Below are 26,492 nucleotides of genomic sequence, written 5' to 3' on the forward strand. Positions count from 1 at the left end.
CGAAGCCCAGCACTGGGTCGCGTCTCATTTCCACCTTTCGCGGTGCAGGAGGGACGAACTTATCCACATCAACACGCACTTCCTCCAGAGAGCTGGACTGGGAGAGATGACTGAGGACAGAGCAAACACATCACAACATTAACCCTGTGAAGCACAAAACACTCCATCATTTCTGGGCAGGTTTTCCAGCTTGAGTGTTGATCATCTCCTCATATTCTCCAGTGTTGCGGCTCCTGTCTTCTCAGTCTGTCAGTAATGCTCTGTTTACTTCCTGTCTCTAAGAAGCCCCTCCTTCTGAAAAGCACACTGTGCTCTGATTGGTCGGCTGGAGTGGTGTGTTGTGATTGGTGTTTGGGAAATGCCCCGCCCCCTTACCATAACCGCCAGTCTCAACACACTACCCATTTTGGGTATCGGCTATTTTGGGTATCGGCTATTTTGGGTATCGGCTATTTGGGTATTGGGTATTTGGGTATTGGGTATTTTGGGTATTTGGGTATTTGGGTATTGGGTATTTTGGGTATTTTTGGGTATTGGGTATTTTGGGTATTGGGTATTTTGGGTATTGGGTATTTGGGTATTGGGTATTTTTGTGTATTGGGTATTTTGGGTATTGGGTATTTGGGTATTGGGTATTTGGGTATTGGGTATTTTGAGTATTGGGCATTTTGGGGTATTTTGGGTATTGGGTATTTTGGGTATTGGGCATTGGGTATTTTGGGTATTGGGTATCGGGTATTTTGAGTATTGGGCATTTTGGGGTATTTTGGGTATTGGGTAATGGGTATTTGGGTATTGGGTATTTTTGGTATTGGGTGTTTTGGGTATTGGATATTTTGGGTATTGGGTAATGGGTATTTGGGTATTGGGTATTGGGTATTTTGGGGTATTGGGTATTTTGGGTATTGGGTATTGGGTATTTTGGGTATTGGGTATCGGGTATTTTGAGTATTGGGCATTTTGGGGTATTTTGGGTATTGGGTAATGGGTATTTGGGTATTGGGTATTTTTGGTATTGGGTGTTTTGGGTATTGGATATTTTGGGTATTGGGTAATGGGTATTTGGGTATTGGGTATTGGGTATTTTGGGGTATTGGGTATTTTGGGTATTGGGTATTTTGGGTATTGGGTATTTTGGGTATTGGGTATTTTGGGGTATTTTGGGGTATTGGGTATTTTGGGTATTGGGTATTTTGGGTATTGGGTGTTTTGGGTATTGGGTGTTTTGGGTATTGGGTGTTTTGGGGTATTTTGGGGTATTGGGTATTTTGGGTATTGGGTATTTTGGGTATTGGGTGTTTTGGGGTATTTTGGGGTATTGGGTATTTTGGGTATTGGGTATTTTGGGGTATTGGGTATTTTGGGTATTGGGTATTTTGGGTATTGGGTATTTTGGGGTATTTTGGGGTATTGGGTATTTTGGGTATTGGGTATTTTGGGTATTGGGTGTTTTGGGTATTGGGTGTTTTGGGGTATTTTGGGGTATTGGGTATTTTGGGTATTGGGTATTTTGGGGTATTTTGGGGTATTGGGTATTTTGGGTATTGGGTATTTTGGGTATTGGGTATTTTGGGTATTGGGTATTTTGGGGTATTTTGGGGTATTGGGTATTTTGGGTATTGGGTATTTTGGGGTATTGGGTATTTTGGGTATTGGGTATTTTGGGTATTGGGTATTTTGGGGTATTTTGGGGTATTGGGTATTTTGGGTATTGGGTATTTTGGGTATTGGGTGTTTTGGGTATTGGGTGTTTTGGGTATTGGGTGTTTTGGGTATTGGGTGTTTTGGGTATTGGGTATTTTGGGTATTGGGTAATGGGAATTTTTGGTATTGGGTGTTTTGGGTATTGGGTATTTTGGGTATTGGGTATCGGGTATTTTGGGTATTGGGTATTTTGGGTATTGGGTATTTTGGGTATTGGGTAATGGGAATTTTTGGTATTGGGTGTTTTGGGTATTGGGTATTTTGGGTATTGGGTATCGGGTATTTTGGGTATCGGGTATTTTGGGTATTGGGTATTTTGGGTATTGGGTATTTTGGGTATTGGGTATTTTGAGTATTGGGCATTTTGGGGTATTTTGGGTATTGGGTATTTTGGGTATTGGGCATTGGGTATTTTGGGTATTGGGTGTTTTGGGTATTGGGTATCGGGTATTTTGAGTATTGGGTATTTTGGGTATTTTGGGCATTTTGGGGTATTTTGGGCATTGGGTATTTTGGGTATTTTGGGTATTGGGCATTTTGGGTATTTTGGGTATTGGGCATTTTGAGTATTTTGGGGTATTGGGTATTTTGGGTATTGGGTATTTTGGGTATTTTGGATATTTTGGGGTATTGGGTATTTTGGGTATTGGGTATTTTGGGTATTGGGTATTTTGGGTATTGGGTATTTTGGATATTTTGGGGTATTGGGTATTGGGTATTTTGGGTATTGGGTATTTTGCATATTGGGTATTTTGGGTATTGGGTATTTTGGGTATTGGGTATTTTTGGTAATGGGTGTTTTGGGTATTGGGTATTTTGGTTATTGGGTATTTTGGGTATTGGGTAATGGGAATTTTTGGTATTGGGTGTTTTGGGTATTGGGTATTTGGGGTATTGGGTCATGGGTATTTGGGTAATGGGTATTTTTGGTATTGGGTGTTTTGGGTATTGGGTATTGGGTAATGGGTATTTGGGTATTGGGTATTTTGGGTATTGGGTATTTTTGGTATTGGGTATTTTGGGTATTGGGTATTTTGGGGTATTTTGGGCATTTTGGGGCATTTTGGGTATTGGGTGTTTTGGGTATTGGGTATTTTGGGTATTGGGTAATGGGTATTTGGGTATTGGGTATTTTTGGTATTGGGTGTTTTGGGTATTGGGTATTTTGGGTATTGGGTAATGGGTATTTGGGTATTGGGTATTTTGGGTATTGGGTATTTTGGGTATTGGGTATTTTGGGTATTGGGTATTTTGGGTATTGGGTATTTTTGGGTATTGGGTATTGGGTATTTTGGGTATTGGGTATTTTGGGTAATGGGAATTTTTGGTATTGGGTGTTTTGGGTATTGGGTATTTGGGGTATTGGGTCATGGGTATTTGGGTAATGGGTATTTTTGGTATTGGGTGTTTTGGGTATTGGGTATTTTGGGTATTGGGTATTTTTGGTATTGGGTATTTTGGGTATTGGGTATTTTGGGGTATTTTGGGCATTTTGGGGCATTTTGGGTATTGGGTGTTTTGGGTATTGGGTATTTTGGGTATTGGGTAATGGGTATTTGGGTATTGGGTATTTTTGGTATTGGGTGTTTTGGGTATTGGATATTTTGGGTATTGGGTAATGGGTATTTGGGTATTGGGTATTTTGGGTATTGGGTATTTTGGGTATTGGGTATTTTGGGTATTGGGTATTTTGGGTATTGGGTATTTTTGGGTATTGGGTATTTTGGGTATTGGGTATTTTTGGGTATTGGGTATTGGGTATTTTGGGTATTGGGTATTTTGGGTATTGGGTATTTTGGGTATTGGGTATTTTGGGTATTGGGTGTTTTGGGGTATTTTGGGGTATTGGGTATTTTGGGTATTGGGTATTTTGGGGTATTTTGGGGTATTGGGTATTTTGGGTATTGGGTATTTTGGGTATTGGGTATTTTGGGTATTGGGTATTTTGGGGTATTTTGGGGTATTGGGTATTTTGGGTATTGGGTATTTTGGGGTATTGGGTATTTTGGGTATTGGGTATTTTGGGTATTGGGTATTTTGGGGTATTTTGGGGTATTGGGTATTTTGGGTATTGGGTATTTTGGGTATTGGGTGTTTTGGGTATTGGGTGTTTTGGGTATTGGGTGTTTTGGGTATTGGGTGTTTTGGGTATTGGGTATTTTGGGTATTGGGTAATGGGAATTTTTGGTATTGGGTGTTTTGGGTATTGGGTATTTTGGGTATTGGGTATCGGGTATTTTGGGTATTGGGTATTTTGGGTATTGGGTATTTTGGGTATTGGGTAATGGGAATTTTTGGTATTGGGTGTTTTGGGTATTGGGTATTTTGGGTATTGGGTATCGGGTATTTTGGGTATCGGGTATTTTGGGTATTGGGTATTTTGGGTATTGGGTATTTTGGGTATTGGGTATTTTGAGTATTGGGCATTTTGGGGTATTTTGGGTATTGGGTATTTTGGGTATTGGGCATTGGGTATTTTGGGTATTGGGTGTTTTGGGTATTGGGTATCGGGTATTTTGAGTATTGGGTATTTTGGGTATTTTGGGCATTTTGGGGTATTTTGGGCATTGGGTATTTTGGGTATTTTGGGTATTGGGCATTTTGGGTATTTTGGGTATTGGGCATTTTGAGTATTTTGGGGTATTGGGTATTTTGGGTATTGGGTATTTTGGGTATTTTGGATATTTTGGGGTATTGGGTATTTTGGGTATTGGGTATTTTGGGTATTGGGTATTTTGGGTATTGGGTATTTTGGATATTTTGGGGTATTGGGTATTGGGTATTTTGGGTATTGGGTATTTTGCATATTGGGTATTTTGGGTATTGGGTATTTTGGGTATTGGGTATTTTTGGTAATGGGTGTTTTGGGTATTGGGTATTTTGGTTATTGGGTATTTTGGGTATTGGGTAATGGGAATTTTTGGTATTGGGTGTTTTGGGTATTGGGTATTTGGGGTATTGGGTCATGGGTATTTGGGTAATGGGTATTTTTGGTATTGGGTGTTTTGGGTATTGGGTATTTTGGGTATTGGGTAATGGGTATTTGGGTATTGGGTATTTTGGGTATTGGGTATTTTTGGTATTGGGTATTTTGGGTATTGGGTATTTTGGGGTATTTTGGGCATTTTGGGGCATTTTGGGTATTGGGTGTTTTGGGTATTGGGTATTTTGGGTATTGGGTAATGGGTATTTGGGTATTGGGTATTTTTGGTATTGGGTGTTTTGGGTATTGGGTATTTTGGGTATTGGGTAATGGGTATTTGGGTATTGGGTATTTTGGGTATTGGGTATTTTGGGTATTGGGTATTTTGGGTATTGGGTATTTTGGGTATTGGGTATTTTTGGGTATTGGGTATTGGGTATTTTGGGTATTGGGTATTTTGGGTAATGGGAATTTTTGGTATTGGGTGTTTTGGGTATTGGGTATTTGGGGTATTGGGTCATGGGTATTTGGGTAATGGGTATTTTTGGTATTGGGTGTTTTGGGTATTGGGTATTTTGGGTATTGGGTAATGGGTATTTGGGTATTGGGTATTTTGGGTATTGGGTATTTTTGGTATTGGGTATTTTGGGTATTGGGTATTTTGGGGTATTTTGGGCATTTTGGGGCATTTTGGGTATTGGGTGTTTTGGGTATTGGGTATTTTGGGTATTGGGTAATGGGTATTTGGGTATTGGGTATTTTTGGTATTGGGTGTTTTGGGTATTGGATATTTTGGGTATTGGGTAATGGGTATTTGGGTATTGGGTATTTTGGGTATTGGGTATTTTGGGTATTGGGTATTTTGGGTATTGGGTATTTTTGGGTATTGGGTATTTTGGGTATTGGGTATTTTTGGGTATTGGGTATTGGGTATTTTGGGTATTGGGTATTTTGGGTATTGGGTATTTTGGGTATTGGGTATTTTGGGTATTGGGTATTTTTGGGTATTGGGTATTTTGGGTATTGGGTATTTTTGGGTATTGGGTATTGGGTATTTTGGGTATTTTGGGTATTGGGTATTTTGGGTATTGGGTATTTTGGGTATTGGGTATTTTTGGGTATTGGGTATTTTGGGTATTGGGTATTTTGGGTATTGGGTATTTTGGGTATTGGGTATTTTGGGTATTGGGTATTTTGGGTATTGGGTATTTTTGGGTATTGGGTATTGGGTATTTTTGGGTATTGGGTATTGGGTATTTTGGGTATTGGGTATTTTGGGTATTGGGTATTTTGGTAATTGGGTATTTTTGGGTATTTGGGTATTTTGGGTATTGGGTATTTTGGGTATTGGGTATTTTGGGTATTGGGTATTTTGGGTATTGGGTATTTTTGGGTATTGGGTATTTTGGGTATTGGGTATTTTTGGGTATTGGGTATTGGGTATTTTGGGTATTGGGTATTTTGGGTATTGGGTATTTTGGGTATTGGGTATTTTGGGTATTGGGTATTTTTGGGTATTGGGTATTTTGGGTATTGGGTATTTTGGATATTTTGGGGTATTGGGTATTTTGGGTATTGGGTATTTTGGGTATTGGGTATTTTGGGTATTGGGTATTTTGGGGTATTTTGGGGTATTGGGTATTTTGGGTATTGGGTATTTTGGGTATTGGGTGTTTTGGGTATTGGGTGTTTTGGGTATTGGGTGTTTTGGGTATTGGGTATTTTGGGTATTGGGTAATGGGAATTTTTGGTATTGGGTGTTTTGGGTATTGGGTATTTTGGGTATTGGGTATCGGGTATTTTGGGTATTGGGTATTTTGGGTATTGGGTATTTTGGGTATTGGGTAATGGGAATTTTTGGTATTGGGTGTTTTGGGTATTGGGTATTTTGGGTATTGGGTATCGGGTATTTTGGGTATTGGGTATTTTGGGTATTGGGTATTTTGGGTATTGGGTATTTTGGGTATTGGGTATTTTGAGTATTGGGCATTTTGGGGTATTTTGGGTATTGGGTATTTTGGGTATTGGGCATTGGGTATTTTGGGTATTGGGTGTTTTGGGTATTGGGTATCGGGTATTTTGAGTATTGGGTATTTTGGGTATTTTGGGCATTTTGGGGTATTTTGGGCATTGGGTATTTTGGGTATTTTGGGTATTGGGCATTTTGGGTATTTTGGGTATTGGGCATTTTGAGTATTTTGGGGTATTGGGTATTTTGGGTATTGGGTATTTTGGGTATTTTGGATATTTTGGGGTATTGGGTATTTTGGGTATTGGGTATTTTGGGTATTGGGTATTTTGGGTATTGGGTATTTTGGATATTTTGGGGTATTGGGTATTGGGTATTTTGGGTATTGGGTATTTTGCATATTGGGTATTTTGGGTATTGGGTATTTTGGGTATTGGGTATTTTTGGTAATGGGTGTTTTGGGTATTGGGTATTTTGGTTATTGGGTATTTTGGGTATTGGGTAATGGGAATTTTTGGTATTGGGTGTTTTGGGTATTGGGTATTTGGGGTATTGGGTCATGGGTATTTGGGTAATGGGTATTTTTGGTATTGGGTGTTTTGGGTATTGGGTATTTTGGGTATTGGGTAATGGGTATTTGGGTATTGGGTATTTTGGGTATTGGGTATTTTTGGTATTGGGTATTTTGGGTATTGGGTATTTTGGGGTATTTTGGGCATTTTGGGGCATTTTGGGTATTGGGTGTTTTGGGTATTGGGTATTTTGGGTATTGGGTAATGGGTATTTGGGTATTGGGTATTTTTGGTATTGGGTGTTTTGGGTATTGGGTATTTTGGGTATTGGGTAATGGGTATTTGGGTATTGGGTATTGGGTATTTTGGGTATTGGGTATTTTGGGTATTGGGTATTTTGGGTATTGGGTATTTTGGGTATTGGGTATTTTTGGGTATTGGGTATTGGGTAATTTGGGTATTGGGTATTTTGGGTAATGGGAATTTTTGGTATTGGGTGTTTTGGGTATTGGGTATTTGGGGTATTGGGTCATGGGTATTTGGGTAATGGGTATTTTTGGTATTGGGTGTTTTGGGTATTGGGTATTTTGGGTATTGGGTAATGGGTATTTGGGTATTGGGTATTTTGGGTATTGGGTATTTTTGGTATTGGGTATTTTGGGTATTGGGTATTTTGGGGTATTTTGGGCATTTTGGGGCATTTTGGGTATTGGGTGTTTTGGGTATTGGGTATTTTGGGTATTGGGTAATGGGTATTTGGGTATTGGGTATTTTTGGTATTGGGTGTTTTGGGTATTGGATATTTTGGGTATTGGGTAATGGGTATTTGGGTATTGGGTATTGGGTATTTTGGGTATTGGGTATTTTGGGTATTGGGTATTTTGGGTATTGGGTATTTTGGGTATTGGGTATTTTTGGGTATTGGGTATTTTGGGTATTGGGTATTTTTGGGTATTGGGTATTTTGGGTATTGGGTATTTTGGGTATTGGGTATTTTGGGTATTGGGTATTTTGGGTATTGGGTATTTTTGGGTATTGGGTATTTTGGGTATTGGGTATTTTTGGGTATTGGGTATTGGGTATTTTGGGTATTTTGGGTATTGGGTATTTTGGGTATTGGGTATTTTGGGTATTGGGTATTTTTGGGTATTGGGTATTTTGGGTATTGGGTATTTTGGGTATTGGGTATTTTGGGTATTGGGTATTTTGGGTATTGGGTATTTTGGGTATTGGGTATTTTGGGTATTGGGTATTTTTGGGTATTGGGTATTTTGGGTATTGGGTATTTTTGGGTATTGGGTATTGGGTATTTTGGGTATTGGGTATTTTGGGTATTGGGTATTTTGGTAATTGGGTATTTTTGGGTATTTGGGTATTTTGGGTATTGGGTATTTTGGGTATTGGGTATTTTGGGTATTGGGTATTTTGGGTATTGGGTATTTTGGGTATTGGGTATTTTTGGGTATTGGGTATTTTGGGTATTGGGTATTTTTGGGTATTGGGTATTGGGTATTTTGGGTATTGGGTATTTTGGGTATTGGGTATTTTGGGTATTGGGTATTTTGGGTATTGGGTATTTTTGGGTATTGGGTATTTTGGGTATTGGGTATTTTTGGGTATTGGGTATTGGGTATTTTGGGTATTGGGTATTTTGGGTATTGGGTATTTTGGGTATTGGGTATTTTGGGTATTGGGTATTTTGGGTATTGGGTATTTTTGGGTATTGGGTATTTTGGGTATTGGGTATTTTGGGTATTGGGTATTTTGAGTATTGGGTATTTGGGTATTTTGGGTATTGGGTATTTTGGGTATTGGGTGTTTTGGGTATTTTGGGTATTGGGTATTGGGTATTTTGGGTATTGGGTATGTGGGTATTTTGGGTATTGGGTCTTTGGGTATTGGGTGTTTTGGGTTTTGGGTATTGGGTATTTTGGGTATTGGATATTTTGGGTATTGGGTCTTTGGGTATTTTGGGTATTGGGTATTTTGGGTATTGGGTGTTTTGGGTATTTTGGGTATTGGGTATTTTGGGTATTGGGTGTTTTGGGTATTTTGGGTATTGGGTATTTTGGGTATTGGGTGTTTTGGGTATTTTGGGTATTGGGTATTTTGGGTATTGGGTGTTTTGGGTATTTTGGGTATTTTGGGTATTGGGTATTTTGGGTATTGGGTCTTTGGGTATTGGGTCTTTGGGTATTGGGTGTTTTGGGTTTTGGGTATTGGGTATTTGGTATTTTGGGTATTGGGTATTTGGGTATTGGGTGTTTTGGGTATTGGGTATTGGGTATTTGGTATTTTGGGTATTGGGTATTTGGGTATTGGGTGTTTTGGGTATTGGGTATTTGGTATTTTGGGTATTGGGTATTTGGGTATTGGGTGTTTTGGGTATTGGGTATTGGGTGTTTTGGGTATTTGGTATTTTGGGTATTGGGTATTCCTCTGGCTCTACTAGAGCAGGAAATGTTGATTATCTCCTCATATTCTCCATTGTTGCGGCTCAATATTTGTAAATAGTTTTATTTATCATATTTATGTTTTATTTTTGTAATGTGCTTTTGTTATGTCATGTTATAATATTGTTTTGAACTGCTTGTTATTTACAATGGTTACTATTAACAGTTTTCATAGTTTTTTTTTTTTTTTTTTTTGCAGGTGTCTTGATTTGAATCCAGACCAAAAATCCTAATAATCAAACTAAATCATACTAATTATTAATGTTAATAATAATATAGAGAGCCCACAACAACAAAAACATTCAAAAATGTATTGTCCCCATTTTTTTGATAAAATAGGTTTTAGTGGTATTTTGACCACTCAAATAGGAAATGTCCCCGGTTTCCATTTCAGAAATCTGGTCACCTTAGTCTGGGACAAACTGTGCTTTTGGTCTGTACGGCTAATGTTGCCCTTCATGACGACTGTGAGGGGGGGAATGTTTTTATAACTCATTCCTTTACATTATATAAAGCCTTAAAGTTCTGCATAATTAAGGGCGTGGCCACTTTGAGTGACAGGTGGATTGCCGTTTGTCTGCTGTCTGTTAGTCATCACCTCAGCTCCGCCTCTTTGCCCAGTTTCTGTTATCCGGGAGGGACTCGCAGACAAGATGGCGACGGCCGGCTCGACCCGACTTTACACTTCAGACACTCTTCAGATCCTATGAGTGACGCCTCGCACACTACGCCCATATTTCTTTACAGTCTCTGATCTCAACACACGACTAACTAACTCAACCAGGCCCCGCCTACACAGGGCTCTAGAGGATCGATGGATCATATTGGAGTCTAAACCAATCAGAGACACAGATGGGGCGGGTCTTTGCATCTGATTGGCTGTGGTCCAGATATTCCTGCACCACGGCAATCAGCATCAGCTGATTGACAAGGTATGTGTGTGTGTGTGTGTGTGTGTGTGTGTGTGTGTGTGTGTGTGCGTGTGTGTGTGTGTGTGTGTGTGTGTGTGTGTGAGAGAGAGAACGAACGTTAACTTGTGCCGCCCTAAACTACGTCATTGTCATGACAACCACCTGTCAGTGAGAATCAAAACATCTAGGAATATCTTCATATGTTTTAGCCGAATTTTAAAAAATGTGTAACTTTACCATTAAAGTGAAAGAGTCCTGAACTCACATCGTCAAACAAACCAACAAAACAAAATAGTTGTGTGGGCGTTCGCCATCTGTAATCTTCCTTTGAAGAGACTGGCAGATTTCCCTCAGACACAGTAAATGCTTAACCCAGTCAGCGTCACTGCTGTGATTGTGTTATATTATATTCCACAAATAATCTCTCTGAGAGCCATATTTGCTGATATATCTGCTGTCCTCCCTGAAACGCTAACGTTCATTTGTTGTGCCTGCTGCAAAGGGACTTTCTGGCTCTTTGAAAAAACGTTCAACCACTTTTAATCCTGCGGTGATCTACCCGTAATAATTCATAAATTATAGCATTTGTTCCAGCTGGCACAATTTTATTAAGAAATATAAACAACTATAGTCTACCGTCAGTAACGTTACCACTTAATTACGTCAATCATCAAAGCGTGAGATGTCACTGTCCCACTGGCAGGACGCCTGGTGATCTTTTTATGATTGCCTTTTATTCGTATCATATATTTAAGTAATTATCATAAATTAGGTATCATTTGAAAGCTTACAAACTCAAAATGTATCCTTTGAAAACCGTTTTGAAATCGGACATTGTGTTACCATGGAAACATTACTCTAAATTATTCTAGCGGGCTCCTCCCCCTAGTGGGCGGCGTCATGTTTCATATTACAACAATTATTTTAACTACTTTATAATCAATATCTTTTCCAATCTTGACAAAACGCATATCGTCGGAAAGGTCTGAGTCTCAAGGGTCCATATTTGGTGACTGTTTTGTGATGGAAGTGATATTTGGACAGAAATTTACAGGAAAATGCATCAAAAAAACAATCAATTGAATTTGAATGACACCCGGTGGCTGTTTTTGGTACAGCACCTAAACAAAATCTTATGGGAACTTACATTTTTGTGATATCAACTTCAAATTTGGAACACAACTTGGTTAGAGATATGGCTTTGGTCTTATATTATAAAATAAAATATATACTTATATAAAATAAAAAAATATTGTGTTTTTAGGTTTTGATCCGTGACAGCAGTGCATTAGGCAGGAATTGAATCCCATACCTGCCCTTTTATTCTGCATATGAATGATTAAAATGAGGAATATTGTGACATGTTGATTCCCGGAGGAAAACTCAAGATGGAGGCGTTTCAGGAGTTCAGAACCACAGAGAGAGAGAGGAACAGACATCACACACTGAAGACAGATGAGTATAGGAAAGCTCACGGATGCAGTTTTTCCTCAGGTGTCCAGATTACACAACTCTGATCGACCTCTTTCATAACAGCAACATCTGAGACGGCAGGTTTGATAGTCATGATTCAGCCACAACATCATTAAAATCCTGAGGAAATGATTGGCCGCGGCGGGAACATCAATGCCCCGGCCGTCACAGCTCTCAAGGTTCCCGCCAACCGTAATTTAAGGGCAGGTGAACAATGACTTTGTATTACAAAAGGTTCATGAGAGGAAGAGCTACAAGTGAAGAAGCTGCTGCAAATGCTACACACTGTAATAGTAGTTATTACAGTAGCAGAGAATAACTGGATTTTATTTAAAGACACTGTTAAAACCTCTCACAAGATGGCTTAATGCAACAGTTTTAAAACTAAGACTGCAATTTCATTTAATATTATACACACACACTTTTGGGGCCCCCAGAGATGGGTTTTATTAGTAGTAACAGCACTAGTAGTAATGTATTATAAATGCATAATCTACCAAAGAGTTACAAATATAAAAAAATTATGGCATTTCCGGCAAAATCCAGCAAAACGCTCCACTCATGAACCGCTCACGCTCACCGGTAAAACCACATTTGCTCAAATCTCACTCCGACATGAAGTTTCTCTGTGCTATAATTGTTGCAATAAGGTATTTATTTTTATATTTATGTTTAAATATTATAATGTTGTTTTTTTATGTCTATGTTGTCAATCTATGTCGATTATGAAAAGTGAACAGCATGAGATAGGACACATAATAAGATGAGTGGAGTTGATCAGACATGATTGTGACCACTTCATTAAGTTTTGTTTTGTATAAATTGTATCTTAATTTTAATCAATGTTTTCTCAGCCAATCGGGGCATTCTGGGTTGAGCGAGCGGAGCTTAATTGATCAGTATTATTAAATTGCAGACAAAGATTTCACTTCACTTTATTCGATGATGTCCCCGTAGGGCAATTTGTTTTGCAACAAGACCAACATACATACATAAAAACAGTTTACAAACATTAAAAATACCTAAAAAACAACACAACAAGACGGCAGCAGCCCAAAAGTTTACCTACTTCCCACAACTCCTCCCATTCCCGAATTTAACAAAGAAACCGCAGTAGGAATAAATGAATGTTTATACCTGTTGCTTCTAACAGTGGGGAATCTAAATCTAAGTCCCGAAGGTAAAAAAATAAATTCACACAAATTCAGTCAAATGGATTGGGCTTTCCTTACAACCTGACAATTATAAGTCAGTAGAGTGACTCTGATGAGTTCCTATAATTTTACTACTGGTATTGACTATTTTTACCACCGCATTCTTAGCTTTGACACTAAGACCGCCATACCAGCATAATAGAGAGAAAGTCACAACTGACTCAATGTAAGACTTACAGAACAAGGTCATCAACGACCTGTCAATATTAAACTTTGACAATTTCCGTAAACAAAACAGGCGTTGCTGTCTTTTTTTACAAATCATCTCCACATTGCAATCACACACCTCAAATACTTTTAAGATTCCACCAATTCAACATTCTGCTCTTTAATAATTGTACTCAGTTGATCATTTTCAGATTTTAGATAGCTAGGTTGGTGTGGTAGAGGGCCATCTTTTCTTTCATAGGGCCCAACATTGCAAGCAGGCTGAATCACAGCCGTGTGCATGTAAACACCAGGACAAAGTCATCCTGAGTGAGTGCGAATAGAAGAAATAACGCAGAAACAATCATAGTTAATTCATCATTCATGAAGAATAGCAGTAAAACCTCTCCTGCAGGAGCAAGTGTAACACAAGCATCATTTACACATCTAATGTGCATCACTTGCTCTTCATTTTCTTGAATTAGTGGTAAAAAAGCTTCCCGTTACGTCTGCCTCTGAATAAAACACAGCCTTTGGTCTCCATGTACAGCCATTATCTGTATTTTATCACTGCACGTACGATTTTATAGTGACTTTAATAGCATTATGTTTCTGCTTCACGCTCAGGTAACCAGCAAATGGCCTTTACATCACATCATCTCGCGTTTCACTAATGTAATCTGCAGCAGTTGCTCAGCTATTGCTCACTCTTTATATCATCTTGCATTTGCTGGGCTGTGAAGCGCGCGGCGTCGGCTAATTAAAGCCGTGGGCTGAAGGAGGCGGCGAGGAAGAGCCATCACTCCAGACACATGTTCCCGAACGCCACGAAGGGCTGCAATTATTCTTTCAAGCCACGGCGAGAGGTCTTACACACAGGTTTAGAGTCAGATCTGTAAAGATCACCAACAGGGCTCTGTTTAAAACATTTGGGATGCAAGTGGTTTCTCATGACTTTACTCACTGTAACATAGCCAACACACTAGAGATGCCACAATTCTCAATATAATATTGAACCGTTCGGTACGGCATTCATGGTTCAATACGCGCTTGTGAATTGCGTTTTTTGCGATTTTGCATTGAATTAATTATTTTTCTACAAATTCTATCATTTGCCTCCATCCCAATACTGAACAACGTGACATACATTCACATCACAGGTCAGTGTTAGAGTTATTCTCACGGGACACTAGAGTTATTCACAATCACCAAAGCTCATTATTTACATGCATTTTAAAGCCTTGCCGGCTCATTCGCGTGTACGGTTTTAACATGCGCTTTTCCGAGTGTGCGCACTAAACGCCTGTCAAACACGTGATTACTGGACTCAGTAGTCGTCTTACTGCGCTAATACTGTCAAATACACACAAGGTTAACATAAACACAGTCGGTTATGTCTAAAGTGAAGTATAATCTGTGTGTGTGTGTATATTAGATGCGTGCAGGTCTTTAATTGACAGCGGCGCAGCCTATAGTGAACACGCCGTCCTTAAAGGGACAGTTCACCTCTAAAATAATGTCATTATTTACTCACTCTAATGTTGCTCCAAACCTGTATTCATTTCTCGATTACAGAATTTTCATTTATGAGTGAACTATCCCTTTAATGTTAATACAACAACAAAAGACAAAGAGAAAATCACTCACTGTTCTTGACTGAAGAACTAATACAGCAGCTTTAATAAGAATCAGTGTAGATTTTATAGTGAAGTCTGTGAAGTGTTTTATCTTTACATTTATTCATTCAATTTCATACTTTAATGCTGCTGTACAGCTCTGAGCTGCCACTGTAAATCTTTATACTTTTTTATATTATACAATACACAAGGAATGTGTACAAGTGTTTTTAAAAAAAAAAAAATTAAGAAAAAGTTTTAAGTTTAAAAATGTAAGTAAAATAAAGAAAGAGTCTTGTTTCTCTTTAACCTCTTGCTGTTCCTGTCGCCTAAGAATAGAATAACAAAAAAACCGAAGAATAGAACCGAACCGAAAACCGTGGTTAAAAACCGAGGTGTGTATTGAACCATGGACTAACTGTATTGTTGCATCCCTACAACACACACACACACACACACACCAATGATGCTCATCATTACAAGACAATAACTAATAGACATCACTATTCACATGCATACCATCAATGCACTGCAAATCTCTCTGGAATATTAAACGCTTTCATGCAGGACCACCAAGTGATCCAGGTTAATGCTGGATGATCGCAGTGAGGCGAGAGCTCGAGATAAAAATATGAATGGGATTTGTGCCATCACCCTAACATGACGGCAAGCCCTGGGAAAGACATATGGGATGCAGGAAATGCGCAGCCTTGTCTTCAGCCACGACCAGCTGCTATAGATGGCCGGCGTCCCAAAGTCTTGACCAGCCGAATGTGTGCGCTTTCACACGGTCACTCTCATCCACAGGTCACTGGATAGACGGGTTATTTTAAACTAAACTATGATGGAAAATACTGACTTAAAACTGTGAACATTTACTTTTTAAAAAAAAAAAAATTATTCAAGAACTGTACAAATATACAAATACCTTCAGGAGAACATTAGAGTTAAAGGGTTAGTTCAGCCAAAAATGTAAATTGTGTGATTAATGACTGAGCCTCATGTGGTTGGACACCCGTCAGACCTCCGTTCATCTTCAGACACAAATGAAGATATTTTAGTGTAAATCTGATGCTCTGAAAGGCCTCCATTGGCTCAACTTTACACTCTCAAGACCCTTAAAAGACACTAAAGACTAAAGTTACAAAGTCCATCTCACTACAGCGGCTCTACAATAACTTTATGAAGACCAGAATAGTTTCTGTGCGCAAAAAAACCCTAAATAACGACTAATATAGTGATGACGATTTCAAAACACGGCATCATGAAGCTTCAAAGCGTTATGAATCAGTGAGTCGAATCAGCGGTTCAGAGCGTTATGAATCAGTGAGTCGATTCAGCGGTTTGGAGCGTTATGAATCAGGGAGTCGATTCAGCGGTTTGGAATTCAGCGTTTTGGAGCATTATGAATCAGTGAGTCGATTCAGCGGTTTGGAATTCAGCGGTTTGGAGCATTATGAATCAGTGAGTCGATTCAGCGGTTTGGAGCGTTATGAATCAGGGAGTCGATTCAGCGGTTTGGAATTCAGCGTTTTGGAGCATTATGAATCAGTGAGTCGATTCAGCGGTTTGGAGCGTTATGAATCAGGGAGTCGATTCAGCGGTTTGGAGCGTTATGAATCAGTGAGTCGATTCAGAGCGTTATGAATCAGTGAGTCGATTCAGCGGTTTGGATCGCCAAATTTCAGCAGTTTGGCGGTTTGACACGCGATCCGAATCATGAATCGACTCACTGATTCATAACGCTCTGATGAAGCTTCATGATGCCGTGTTTTGAAATCGTCATCACTATATAAGTCGTTATTTAGGGTTTTTTTGCGCACAGAAACTATTCTCGCCTTCATAAAGTTATTGTAGAGCCGCTGTAGTGAGATGGACTTTGTAACTTTAGTCTTTAGTGTCTTTTAAGGGTCTTGAGAGTGTAAAGTTGAGCCAATGGAGGCCTTTCAGAGCATCAGATTTACACTAAAATATCTTCATTTGTGTCTGAAGATGAACGGAGGTCTGACGGGTGTCCAACCACATGAGGCTCAGTCATTAATCACACAATTTACATTTTTGGGTGAACTAAATCTTTAAGACATAAAAGACATTTGTATGTAGAGTCAAATATCTAAAGGAAGCATAAAAAAAAACAACGTTTACATACATATGAAAAGGACATATAAAGACAAGGGACAATATAAGTAAATAAAATAAAAATAACAAATAAAAAAGGGGGGGGGGGGTTGTCAATACATGAGAAAGCTGGTTAAACTTGAACATCAGATTCATTACAAAAGAATTGTTCATATTGTTTTAGAAATCGATCAAATTTTTTATTGCTAGTTAACCTCAAAGATTTTAGCAGCGAGTCTACCTCGATCAAAAAATGTGAAAAAGTAGGAAGTGAGCTCATAAATTTCTGTTTATGGATGAAAAATTTGCCAAACAAAATAAAAAAATTGAAAAAAATTTAATTTAGATTTGTTGGAGTCAGTGAAATAACAAATAACATCTTTCAAATTAAAAGATTGTGTCTGTAATGGGAGTTTTATTTAAATGGGAATATAAATTAGACCAAAACTTTTGAATCAAATCACAAGAATAGAATAAATGTATTAATGTTTCATCTTTATGACCACAAAATGAGCAAGTACTAAGAATATCAACATATTTGGATATTGTTAAATTAACCGGGTATATCTTATGTAATATTTTAAAGTGGACTTCTTTGGTCTTATTAGGAATAAATATTGATATGCTAACAGCCATGCTTTTCTCCGGTCTATATTGTCGATTAGGGCAGCCCATTGAGATCTGCCTCTAGGGCGAATTTGGTCTCTTTTCTGAAAAATTTGTCAGAAAAAACTGTGAAAATGAATGCACAGTTGATGAGCAATTGACATAGCAAACGCTAAATCAACGTTGGATCAATGCATTTTGTGGCATTGAAAAAAACCCACTGCTTATCTTTTTATCATCTCAAACGTCCTGTAACAATATCACACAACTACCATCACACATGCAGAATTGGTGTTGATAATACATCATTAGTTTGTTTTCTATTTTCCAGGATTTGTTGTGGAGTGAGCGGAACTAAAACATATTTATAATGTTTTTTTTTATGAATTTTACATTTTCCCTGAATGTCATAATCAAACGTGGCCTGTGGCGTATACACCGATGTGCCTTATTTTCTCTCAAAAATGCAATTTTGACCCAGTCCGTCTTATAATCAGGTGCCACTTATTTTCCAGAAAATATGAAATATGCAAAAGGCGCAGAATATTTTGATGTCTGCACTGAAAATGTAAATAGTTACATCCATTACAGATCTTTCCCCTGCTGATGCATTACAAACCTGGAAAAATTCCCTGAATGTGAGCTTATAAAACAATCATAACTGAATATGTTTCAACTAAAACATGTTTCGTATCTGATCATTAACTTGAATGCACTTTTATTTTTTAACGTTACCATGTTTTTACCATGCTATTACTTCATTCACAACTTTTTATTCATTTCAAAAATTGAGAAATTCTTTGAAATGTAAAATGTTACAAGAACTACAGCAAATATCTGTGTGATGCAAAAAACATATTCTTTTATCAATATTTATGAAAATTTTTATTTTAATATGAAATTGATAAGAACATATAATATGAACTCCACTGACTTGAATTCATTTGAACTACACATTCTTTTTCAAACAAAACAAGATGTTTTCTAACAAAACATTTTCATTTTACTTGCATAAACTTACTTTCCTATGTAAAAAAAGATGATAAACAGCCTGAATCTCCTGCAGTGGTTCATCAATAGGTGGCAACAGATCATTTTGTCTATTAAAACTAAATAAAAACGTATCGGGGTCATTCCATGTCAACTCAACCCGAGGTCCCCGGCTCATATTTTGATTTTGTTCATATTTTTTAAAACATAAATAGTGCTGAAAGGCAGAATAGTAGATGTCTCAGATGTGTATTGACTAGAGGAGGCTCAGAATGACAGTTTCCACCTGAGCTCTGGAGCCCAATCTCAGGGGTGTAAACATGACTTTAGAAAGATGGCAGCTTCATTATTTTATTCTCACACAGAGATTGGTAGATCTATTAGTGAAATCTGTTGACTTTATCAATCTGTGTGTCATTATATGCCAACGGTGAGCGCTCAAACATGGGGAAGAAGCACTTCTGCTGTGTCTTTGACTCAAGTTTGCTCGTCTGTAACTCCAGAAGTATTAAAGATATCTGAATATCCTTCTAGATTCTGCTTCTTAACTAACTTTACTTTTGGTTTCTTCATTTTAAAGGCCCTCGATGGTTCAATCCCAGAGATATGGAGATCTCAATGCGGCTCCAGGAGTAATTTGGTCATTTTCAGTGGTCGAAAACCAAATGTGGGTCTCAGCTGATGCTCTTTATATTTAAAGAGGAACATCTGAAGAACAAATAATGTTAAAACTAGAAATGTATCAATTTTTTTTCTATCAGCTCATTCCTGTCTGAGTGCCATACAAATACTTTTTCCAGTTTGCATGTCTGTAACTCTAAAAGTATTAGAGATATCTTAATATCTGAACTATACAAGGCCTTGGAAATGAAGAAACCAAAAGTAAAGTTAGTTAAGAAGCAGAATCTAGAAGGATATTCAGATATCTTTAATACTTCTGGAGTTACAGACGAGCAAACTTGAGTCAAAGACACAGCAGAAGTGCTTATTCCCCATGTTTGAGCGCTCACCGTTGGCATATAATGACACACAGATTGATAAAGTCAACAGATTTCACTAATAGATCTACCAATCTCTGTGTGAGAATAAAATAATGAAGCTGCCATCTTTCTAAAGTCATGTTTACACCCCTGAGATTGGGCTCCAGAGCTCAGGTGGAAACTGTCATTCTGAGCCTCCTCTACAAACAGTGATTACTCATTACTCTGGCTTTCAGCACTATTTATGTTTGTCTTTCTACAGAAAAACAAAATGGGGAAGTTTCCAAAATTTGTTTGATTTGACACGGATGGAAAAAAAACAATCCATTGCTGAAATTAAAATCAAGTACTAAAATGATCTAAACTAATGAAGGTGTTGAAGTGGTGTATGGTGATGAAGCAGCGATGAATCACGGCGTTATTCATCCGCACATTCACATCACAAGACAAAACACACTCAATCACCAATGCCCTCGCAAGACGTGAGTGACAACCCGACAAAAGAGCACATCTGCGCTGTGACTAAACGCCAAATCACAACTCACTGTCCTCCAGTTCATTCCCAATGCAAAGACTCGCTCCTGCTGAGAAACTCTTTTATTAACCGGCGGTTTCCCAGATAACCAGCAGGGAGCAAATCTGATCTGGCGTGAGAGGCTGATAATTGGGCTTTTATTTGGTTACGTGAATTATTCCGGTCAAAGGCTCCGGCTAAATGCTTCTGGTTAATGGACTCCCATCTAGGCCATTACAGATCTCAGCTTACCTGACCAATCAAATTAACCAGGTGAGAAGCTCTTATCACGTCTATGGCCTACATGACCAGCACCTTAACTCAAATAAAACCTCATTTCAAACGCTCTACATAGACAGCAGTCCTGTGCATTACACCGGCAGACCCAAGCACGCCGGAAACTTGATGCGTAATTGATGTAAATGCAGTTAGTGTTAGTTAGAGCCAAGCCCACAACACAAAACTCTGACAAGCCTCGGAAATAAAACGATCAAATGCATCTATAAAAGCCACTTCATGCTATTTAATTTAATAACATGATATGCAAATGGTGCAAAATATGTTGATGATTGAATAGAGTGAATAGTGTCATGCAAAATCCATTTTATATTTATGCATTTGGCAGACGCTTTTATCCAAAGTGACTTTCAGTGGCCTTATTACAGGGACAATCCCCCTGAGCAACATGGAGGAAAAGACACACTGGTGCTGGGATCGAACCAGCAACCTCCTGCATACCAGTTCCATGGTTTAGCCCACTGGACCACCATCTCATTTTAGATATTAAAAATAGGGATGCACTGATATCAAAATTTTGACCGATACGAAAACCGATAATTCTTTATAATTGATAGCCGATAACCGATATATAGGAAAATAAATCTAAATCCAAATTTGTATATAATTTTTGATTTTATATCATTTTTATATAATTTTTAGATTCTTTTTATAGGCATGCACCGATATGAAAATGTTGGTCGATATTGATAACTGATAATTCTTTATATTTGACAGCCGATAACCGATATCTCATTTTAGATATTAAAAATAGGGATGCACTGATATCAAAATTTTGACCGATACGAAAACCGATAATTCTTTATAATTGATATCCGATAACCGATATATTGGCAGATAAATCTAAATCCAAATTTGTATATAATTTTTGATTTTATATCATTTTTTTTATAATTTTGAGATTCTTTTTATAGGCATGCACCGATATGAAAATGTTGGTCGATATTGATAACTGATAATTCTTTATATTTGACAGCCTATAACCGATATATTGGCCAATGATTCTAAATCCAAATTTTTTATCATTTTTATATAATTTTGAGATCTTTTTTTTAGGGATAACCGATATATTGGCTGATGAATCTAATTGAATCTATTTTTTATTTCATATAAGTTTTATATAATTTTGAGATTCTTTTTATAGGCATGCACCGATATTAAATTTTGGTCGATATTGATAACCGATAATTCTTCATATTTGGAAGCTGATAACTGATATATTGGCCGATAAATCTAAATCCAATTAAAAAAAAAAAAAAAAGTATTATTACATTTTATATAATTTTGAGATTGTTTTTTAGGGGTCCACAGATATTAAAATTTTGGTCAATATTGATAACTGATAATTCTTTATATTTGACAGCCGATAACCGATATATTGGCCAATGATTCTAAATCCCAATTTTTTTTTATTTTTATCATTTTTATATAATTTTGAGATCTTTTTTTTTAGGGATAACAGATATATTGGCTGATAAATCTAAATCCAAATTTGTATATTATTTTTTATTTCATATAATTTTTATATAATTTTGAGATCCTTTTTATAGTGATGCACCGATATAAACATTTCAGCCGATAATTGATAATTCTTTATATTTGGAAGCCGATAACCGATATATTGGCCAATAAATCTAAATCCAAATTTGTATATAATTTTTGATTTCATAACATTTTTATATAATTTTGAGATCCTTTTTTACAGGGATGCACCGATATGAACATATTGGCCGATACCGATAACTGGTAAATCTTTATATTTGAAAGCCGATAACTGATATATTGGCCAATGAATCTAAATCAAAATTTTTGTTTAATTTTTAATTTTATCATTTTTATATAATTTTGAGATCTGTTTTTTTTGGGGGGGGGGGGGGGGGTGCACTGATATGAACAAATTGGCCGATAACCAATAATTCTTCAAATTTGGAAGTCTATAACAGATATATTGGCTGATAAATCTAAATCCAAATTTTATTAAATTTTGAGAGCCTGATAACAAAAACTAATCTCACCAGAGCCATGTCTCAAGCACACAGTTATGATGTTCTTATTATAATTATATGCAGCCGATATGACACACTTGCACTGAATTGCATTTTCCTTTTTGAGGTGATTCCAATATATTTCAAGTAATTCATAACCATCATGTTCAACAGTGTGCATCTGAAGAGTCTCAGCAGAAGGAAATCATACAGTATTTATCAGCTTTAATATATCGGCTGATAACGATAACATTAAAAATGAACATATATCAGCCGATACCGATATATCGTGCATGATGATTGCACTGAAAGAGTGAATAGTGTCATGCAAAATACATTTTAGGTCTTAAAAATAAGAATGCACCGATATTAAAAATTTGGCTGATGCCGATAAATTGAAATGCAAATTTGTATATAATTTTTGAGAATCTGATTACAAAAAACAAGTCTCATCATTTAAAGCCATGTCCCAAACACAACAATTATAATTTGATATTTTAATGATTGCACTGAGAGTAAATATGCAAAATCCATTTTTAGATATCTTAATAACTCTCAACTGATGCATAATTGATTTTAATGCAGTTAGTGTTCGTTAGAGCCAAGCTAACAACACACAACTCTGACAAGCCTCGAAAATAAAGACCAAATGCATCTAAAAAGGCAGGTTGTGCTGTTTAATGTCCCAGAAAATACAGTGTATGCAAATGATATTGTGCCACGAATATTAAGACATTCATAACTCTCAACTGAATAACTAGAATTACAAACTAAAACCTGAGCAAAAGTATGTAAAAAGTAAATAGAAATGCACAAAGAAATGCGTTGTGTAGTTTGTGTGAAGCGTGCGTAGGCCGTCTGGCAGGCTCTGTGTGTCTCTTCTGTAAACTGTGGTGTGTGTGTGTGTGTGTGTGTTTGATTGGAACGGTGTGTAATGATACACAAACCCACTGTGCAGACGTTTCTTTCTCAAAGCGGTTTGTAACGGGGTTTGAAAAGTGTCGTCCTCAAAGCCTCCAGAATCCGTGAGCGCTGTGATTTCTGTGTACTGTAGTCATTAATGTGCGGCTGCACTGATGGAGGAGGATTGCAGGATTTAAAGGAGGCGCTGATCCAGCTGGCCTGAGCTACAAACTCTCCAAACTACAGCCACACACACATCGGCTTCCTGAGATATATCTGCCAAAAATGTAGGACTGATTCTGTGCAATTCATTTCAGAAAAACACAAACCTAACACAGCATCCAAAAACATTTGAATGTGCAGATATATATATACACCGATCAGGCATAACATTATGACACTGATGATCTATTAGTGGGTGGGATATATTAGGCAGCAAGTGAACATTTAGTCCTCAGAGTTGATGTGTTAGAAGCAGGAGAAATGGGCAAGCGTAAGGATTTGAGCGAGTTTGACATGGGCCAGATTGTGACGGGTCAGAGCATCTCCAAAACTGCAGCTCTTGTGGGCTTTGGGCAATGTTCTGCTGGGAAACCTTGGGTCCTCCATCATGTGGATGGGACTTTGACACCACCTACCTAAGCATTGTTGAGCCCATGTCCAGCCTTTCATGGAGACGGTTTTCCCTGTGCCTGTGGCTCTTTCAGCAGATAATGCTTCAGGAATGCTTTGAGCAGCACACCAGCGAGTTTGAGTCCAAATTCCCCAGATCTCAATCCAATCGAGCATCTGTGGGATGAGCTGAACAAACAATGCTTCATGGGATTGTAGTTCTTTCCCCGTTATAAACACTTGTTTGCTCCTCGAAGCTGATTGGCCGGTTTGATTCATGGCTTATGACACTTTAACCGAGACCTCTGAAATCCCTACAGGAGAAATGAACACTGACGGACACTAATGCACTCAATGAGCTGCAGATCTAATGCCAAATATCCAACTATAAGGAGAAAACACACTCTCTTGCGTGTTACAGAAACCCAGCGTGTTTGAGCTGCTGTGATTCAAAGACACGTGACACAAAAGCTGCCACACGAATCCTCAGCTCACCCACACACACACTGTCTGTCAGCACACACTCGCACTGACTGACGGCAGATTATTCACAGAGTTCACCGCGAGAGACGCAGATATCAGACCTCTGAAAGCCCCGAGCGGTCAACCGTTGTGCTGAGCAATTTCTTTATTTTGAAGATGTTCCTTCTATTTTAGGACTGGGAGGCCGCGGCCAATCACAGCACGCAAACAAGCACGACATCATACTCTAACACTTTACTCAAAGCCTTCATATACAATGCATTAGGAAGTATTTAGAATTATGCATGATCTCACACTTATAATGCATTAAAACATGTGAGCACATATAATGCATTTTAGCATATTTATGAAGAGATGAATGCATTATAACATGCATTAGACAGAGGCTTAAAGTCAATGCGAATGATATATGAACAAACCTTCAGAATATAGATATTAATAAGACTCAAACTCACCGCCTTTAAAGATATGCATTGACATTCAGACGCGAAATAGATGAAGTGCAATAAAACAAACATTTGGTAAAGCATTGCATTTTTCACTAGTTTGAAGACATTATGGAATCTCAAAATTAAGCAGTGCATGAAAGACGTGTAAAAGTGTCTCGCCTCAAATATCCAAAAACCTTTGCATCCACTGTATAATATCTACATATACAGTATATATTCACAAAATTAAATGCTAATCAGTATTGCATTGGTTCTCACAGTAAATAACACACCTGATATTACATATGCATTGATTGACAGACCGTAGAAATTCATCTCAAGCACTGTGTATCGTTGAAGAGATATAATGCATTATAGCATGCATTATGAATACCTTTACCATGCATTAGACATAAAGGCTTTAAGTAAAGTGTTAGCAAACGTTAGGCGAATGATATATGAACAACCCTCTAAACTGTGTATTATCTGCTGAAGTGAAGATTTCCGACTCAAACCCACCGCCTTTAAAGATATGCATTGACATACAGACGCGAATAGATGAAGTGCAATAAAACAAACACTTAAAAGTGCATTTTTCACTATGGAGGGCCAAATAGCCTAAAATCTCGAGATTGAGCAGTGCATGAAAACAATGTAGAAGTGTCTCGCCTCAAATATCCTCAAACTTAAACAGCATTGCATTGGTTCTCACAGTAAACAACACACCACTAGTGTTGTACAGTACTCATTTGCACCTGGCTTTACACATGCATTGATCGACTAGTGCCCTTAACAGTGTGCCACCCTGAGACGCTCACTGCCTGCGTCCAGCAGCCCGCGCACGCCGCAGTAAGCAAACACAAATCTGGCATCTGTGATGAGAATATTATATGGTTTCACTCAACATCACGAAAACACTTCCATAGTGAAGGCATAAATGATTACACACCCGAGGATGGAGAAGCATCTCGGCCAGGGAAGACGACTATGGGAAGCTTCCTGCTCGCGGTGTCCTGCATCTGATGTGTTTCGCTCTTACATAAGTGGCCCTGACCGAACCCCGCAAACCCAGTGTGACAAACCCCTCCCTCTGCTGGCTAATTACAGATAAACACAAACGCTTTCACAGCCTCACGAGGAGGACAACACAACACACAGATCACCATAATACACACATCTTATAATAATCACGCCAGCACAGGCCAGCAATCTACAAAAACAAGTGTGACCACAAAACCAGTCATATAAATAATAAATAATCTCTCCAATGATGTGTGGTTTGTAAGGACAATATTTGAAAAATCTAAATATTGAGAAAATCTCCTTTAAAGTTGTCCAAATACATATTACTACTAATAATACATTTATGATATATTTACGGTAGGACATTTACTAAATATGGAACATGATCTTAATATACACTCACCTAAAGGATTATTAGGAACACCTGTTCAATTTCTCATTAATGCAATTATCTAATCAACCAATCACATGGCAGTGTCTTCAATGCATTTAGGGGTGTGGTCCTGGTCAAGACAATCTCCTGAACTCCACACTGAATGTCGGAATGGGAAATAAAGGGGATTTAAGCAATTTTGAGCGTGGCATGGTTGTTGGTGCCAGACGGGCCGGTCTGAGTATTTCACAATCTGCT

The 26,492-nt window shown here is 37.9% G+C and overlaps 1 protein-coding gene across 1 annotated transcript in view; it reads right to left on the reverse strand.

The window, feature by feature from the left end:
* LOC307129015 (FERM and PDZ domain-containing protein 4-like) overlaps window positions 1-26,492 on the reverse strand; it is a 103,627-nt gene that overhangs the window by 36,962 nt on the left and 40,173 nt on the right. Inside the window, exon 3 of the mRNA XM_079821127.1 lies at window positions 1-110. This exon is cut by the window's left edge and continues 51 nt beyond it. Coding sequence (XP_079677253.1) covers window positions 1-110 — 110 coding nt within the window. The remainder of the gene's footprint in view (window positions 111-26,492) is intronic.

The sequence above is a fragment of the Gobio gobio genome, assembly GCF_949357685.1.
Source record: "Gobio gobio genome assembly, chromosome: 7".
In the NCBI taxonomy this organism is placed as follows: domain Eukaryota; kingdom Metazoa; phylum Chordata; class Actinopteri; order Cypriniformes; family Gobionidae; genus Gobio; species Gobio gobio.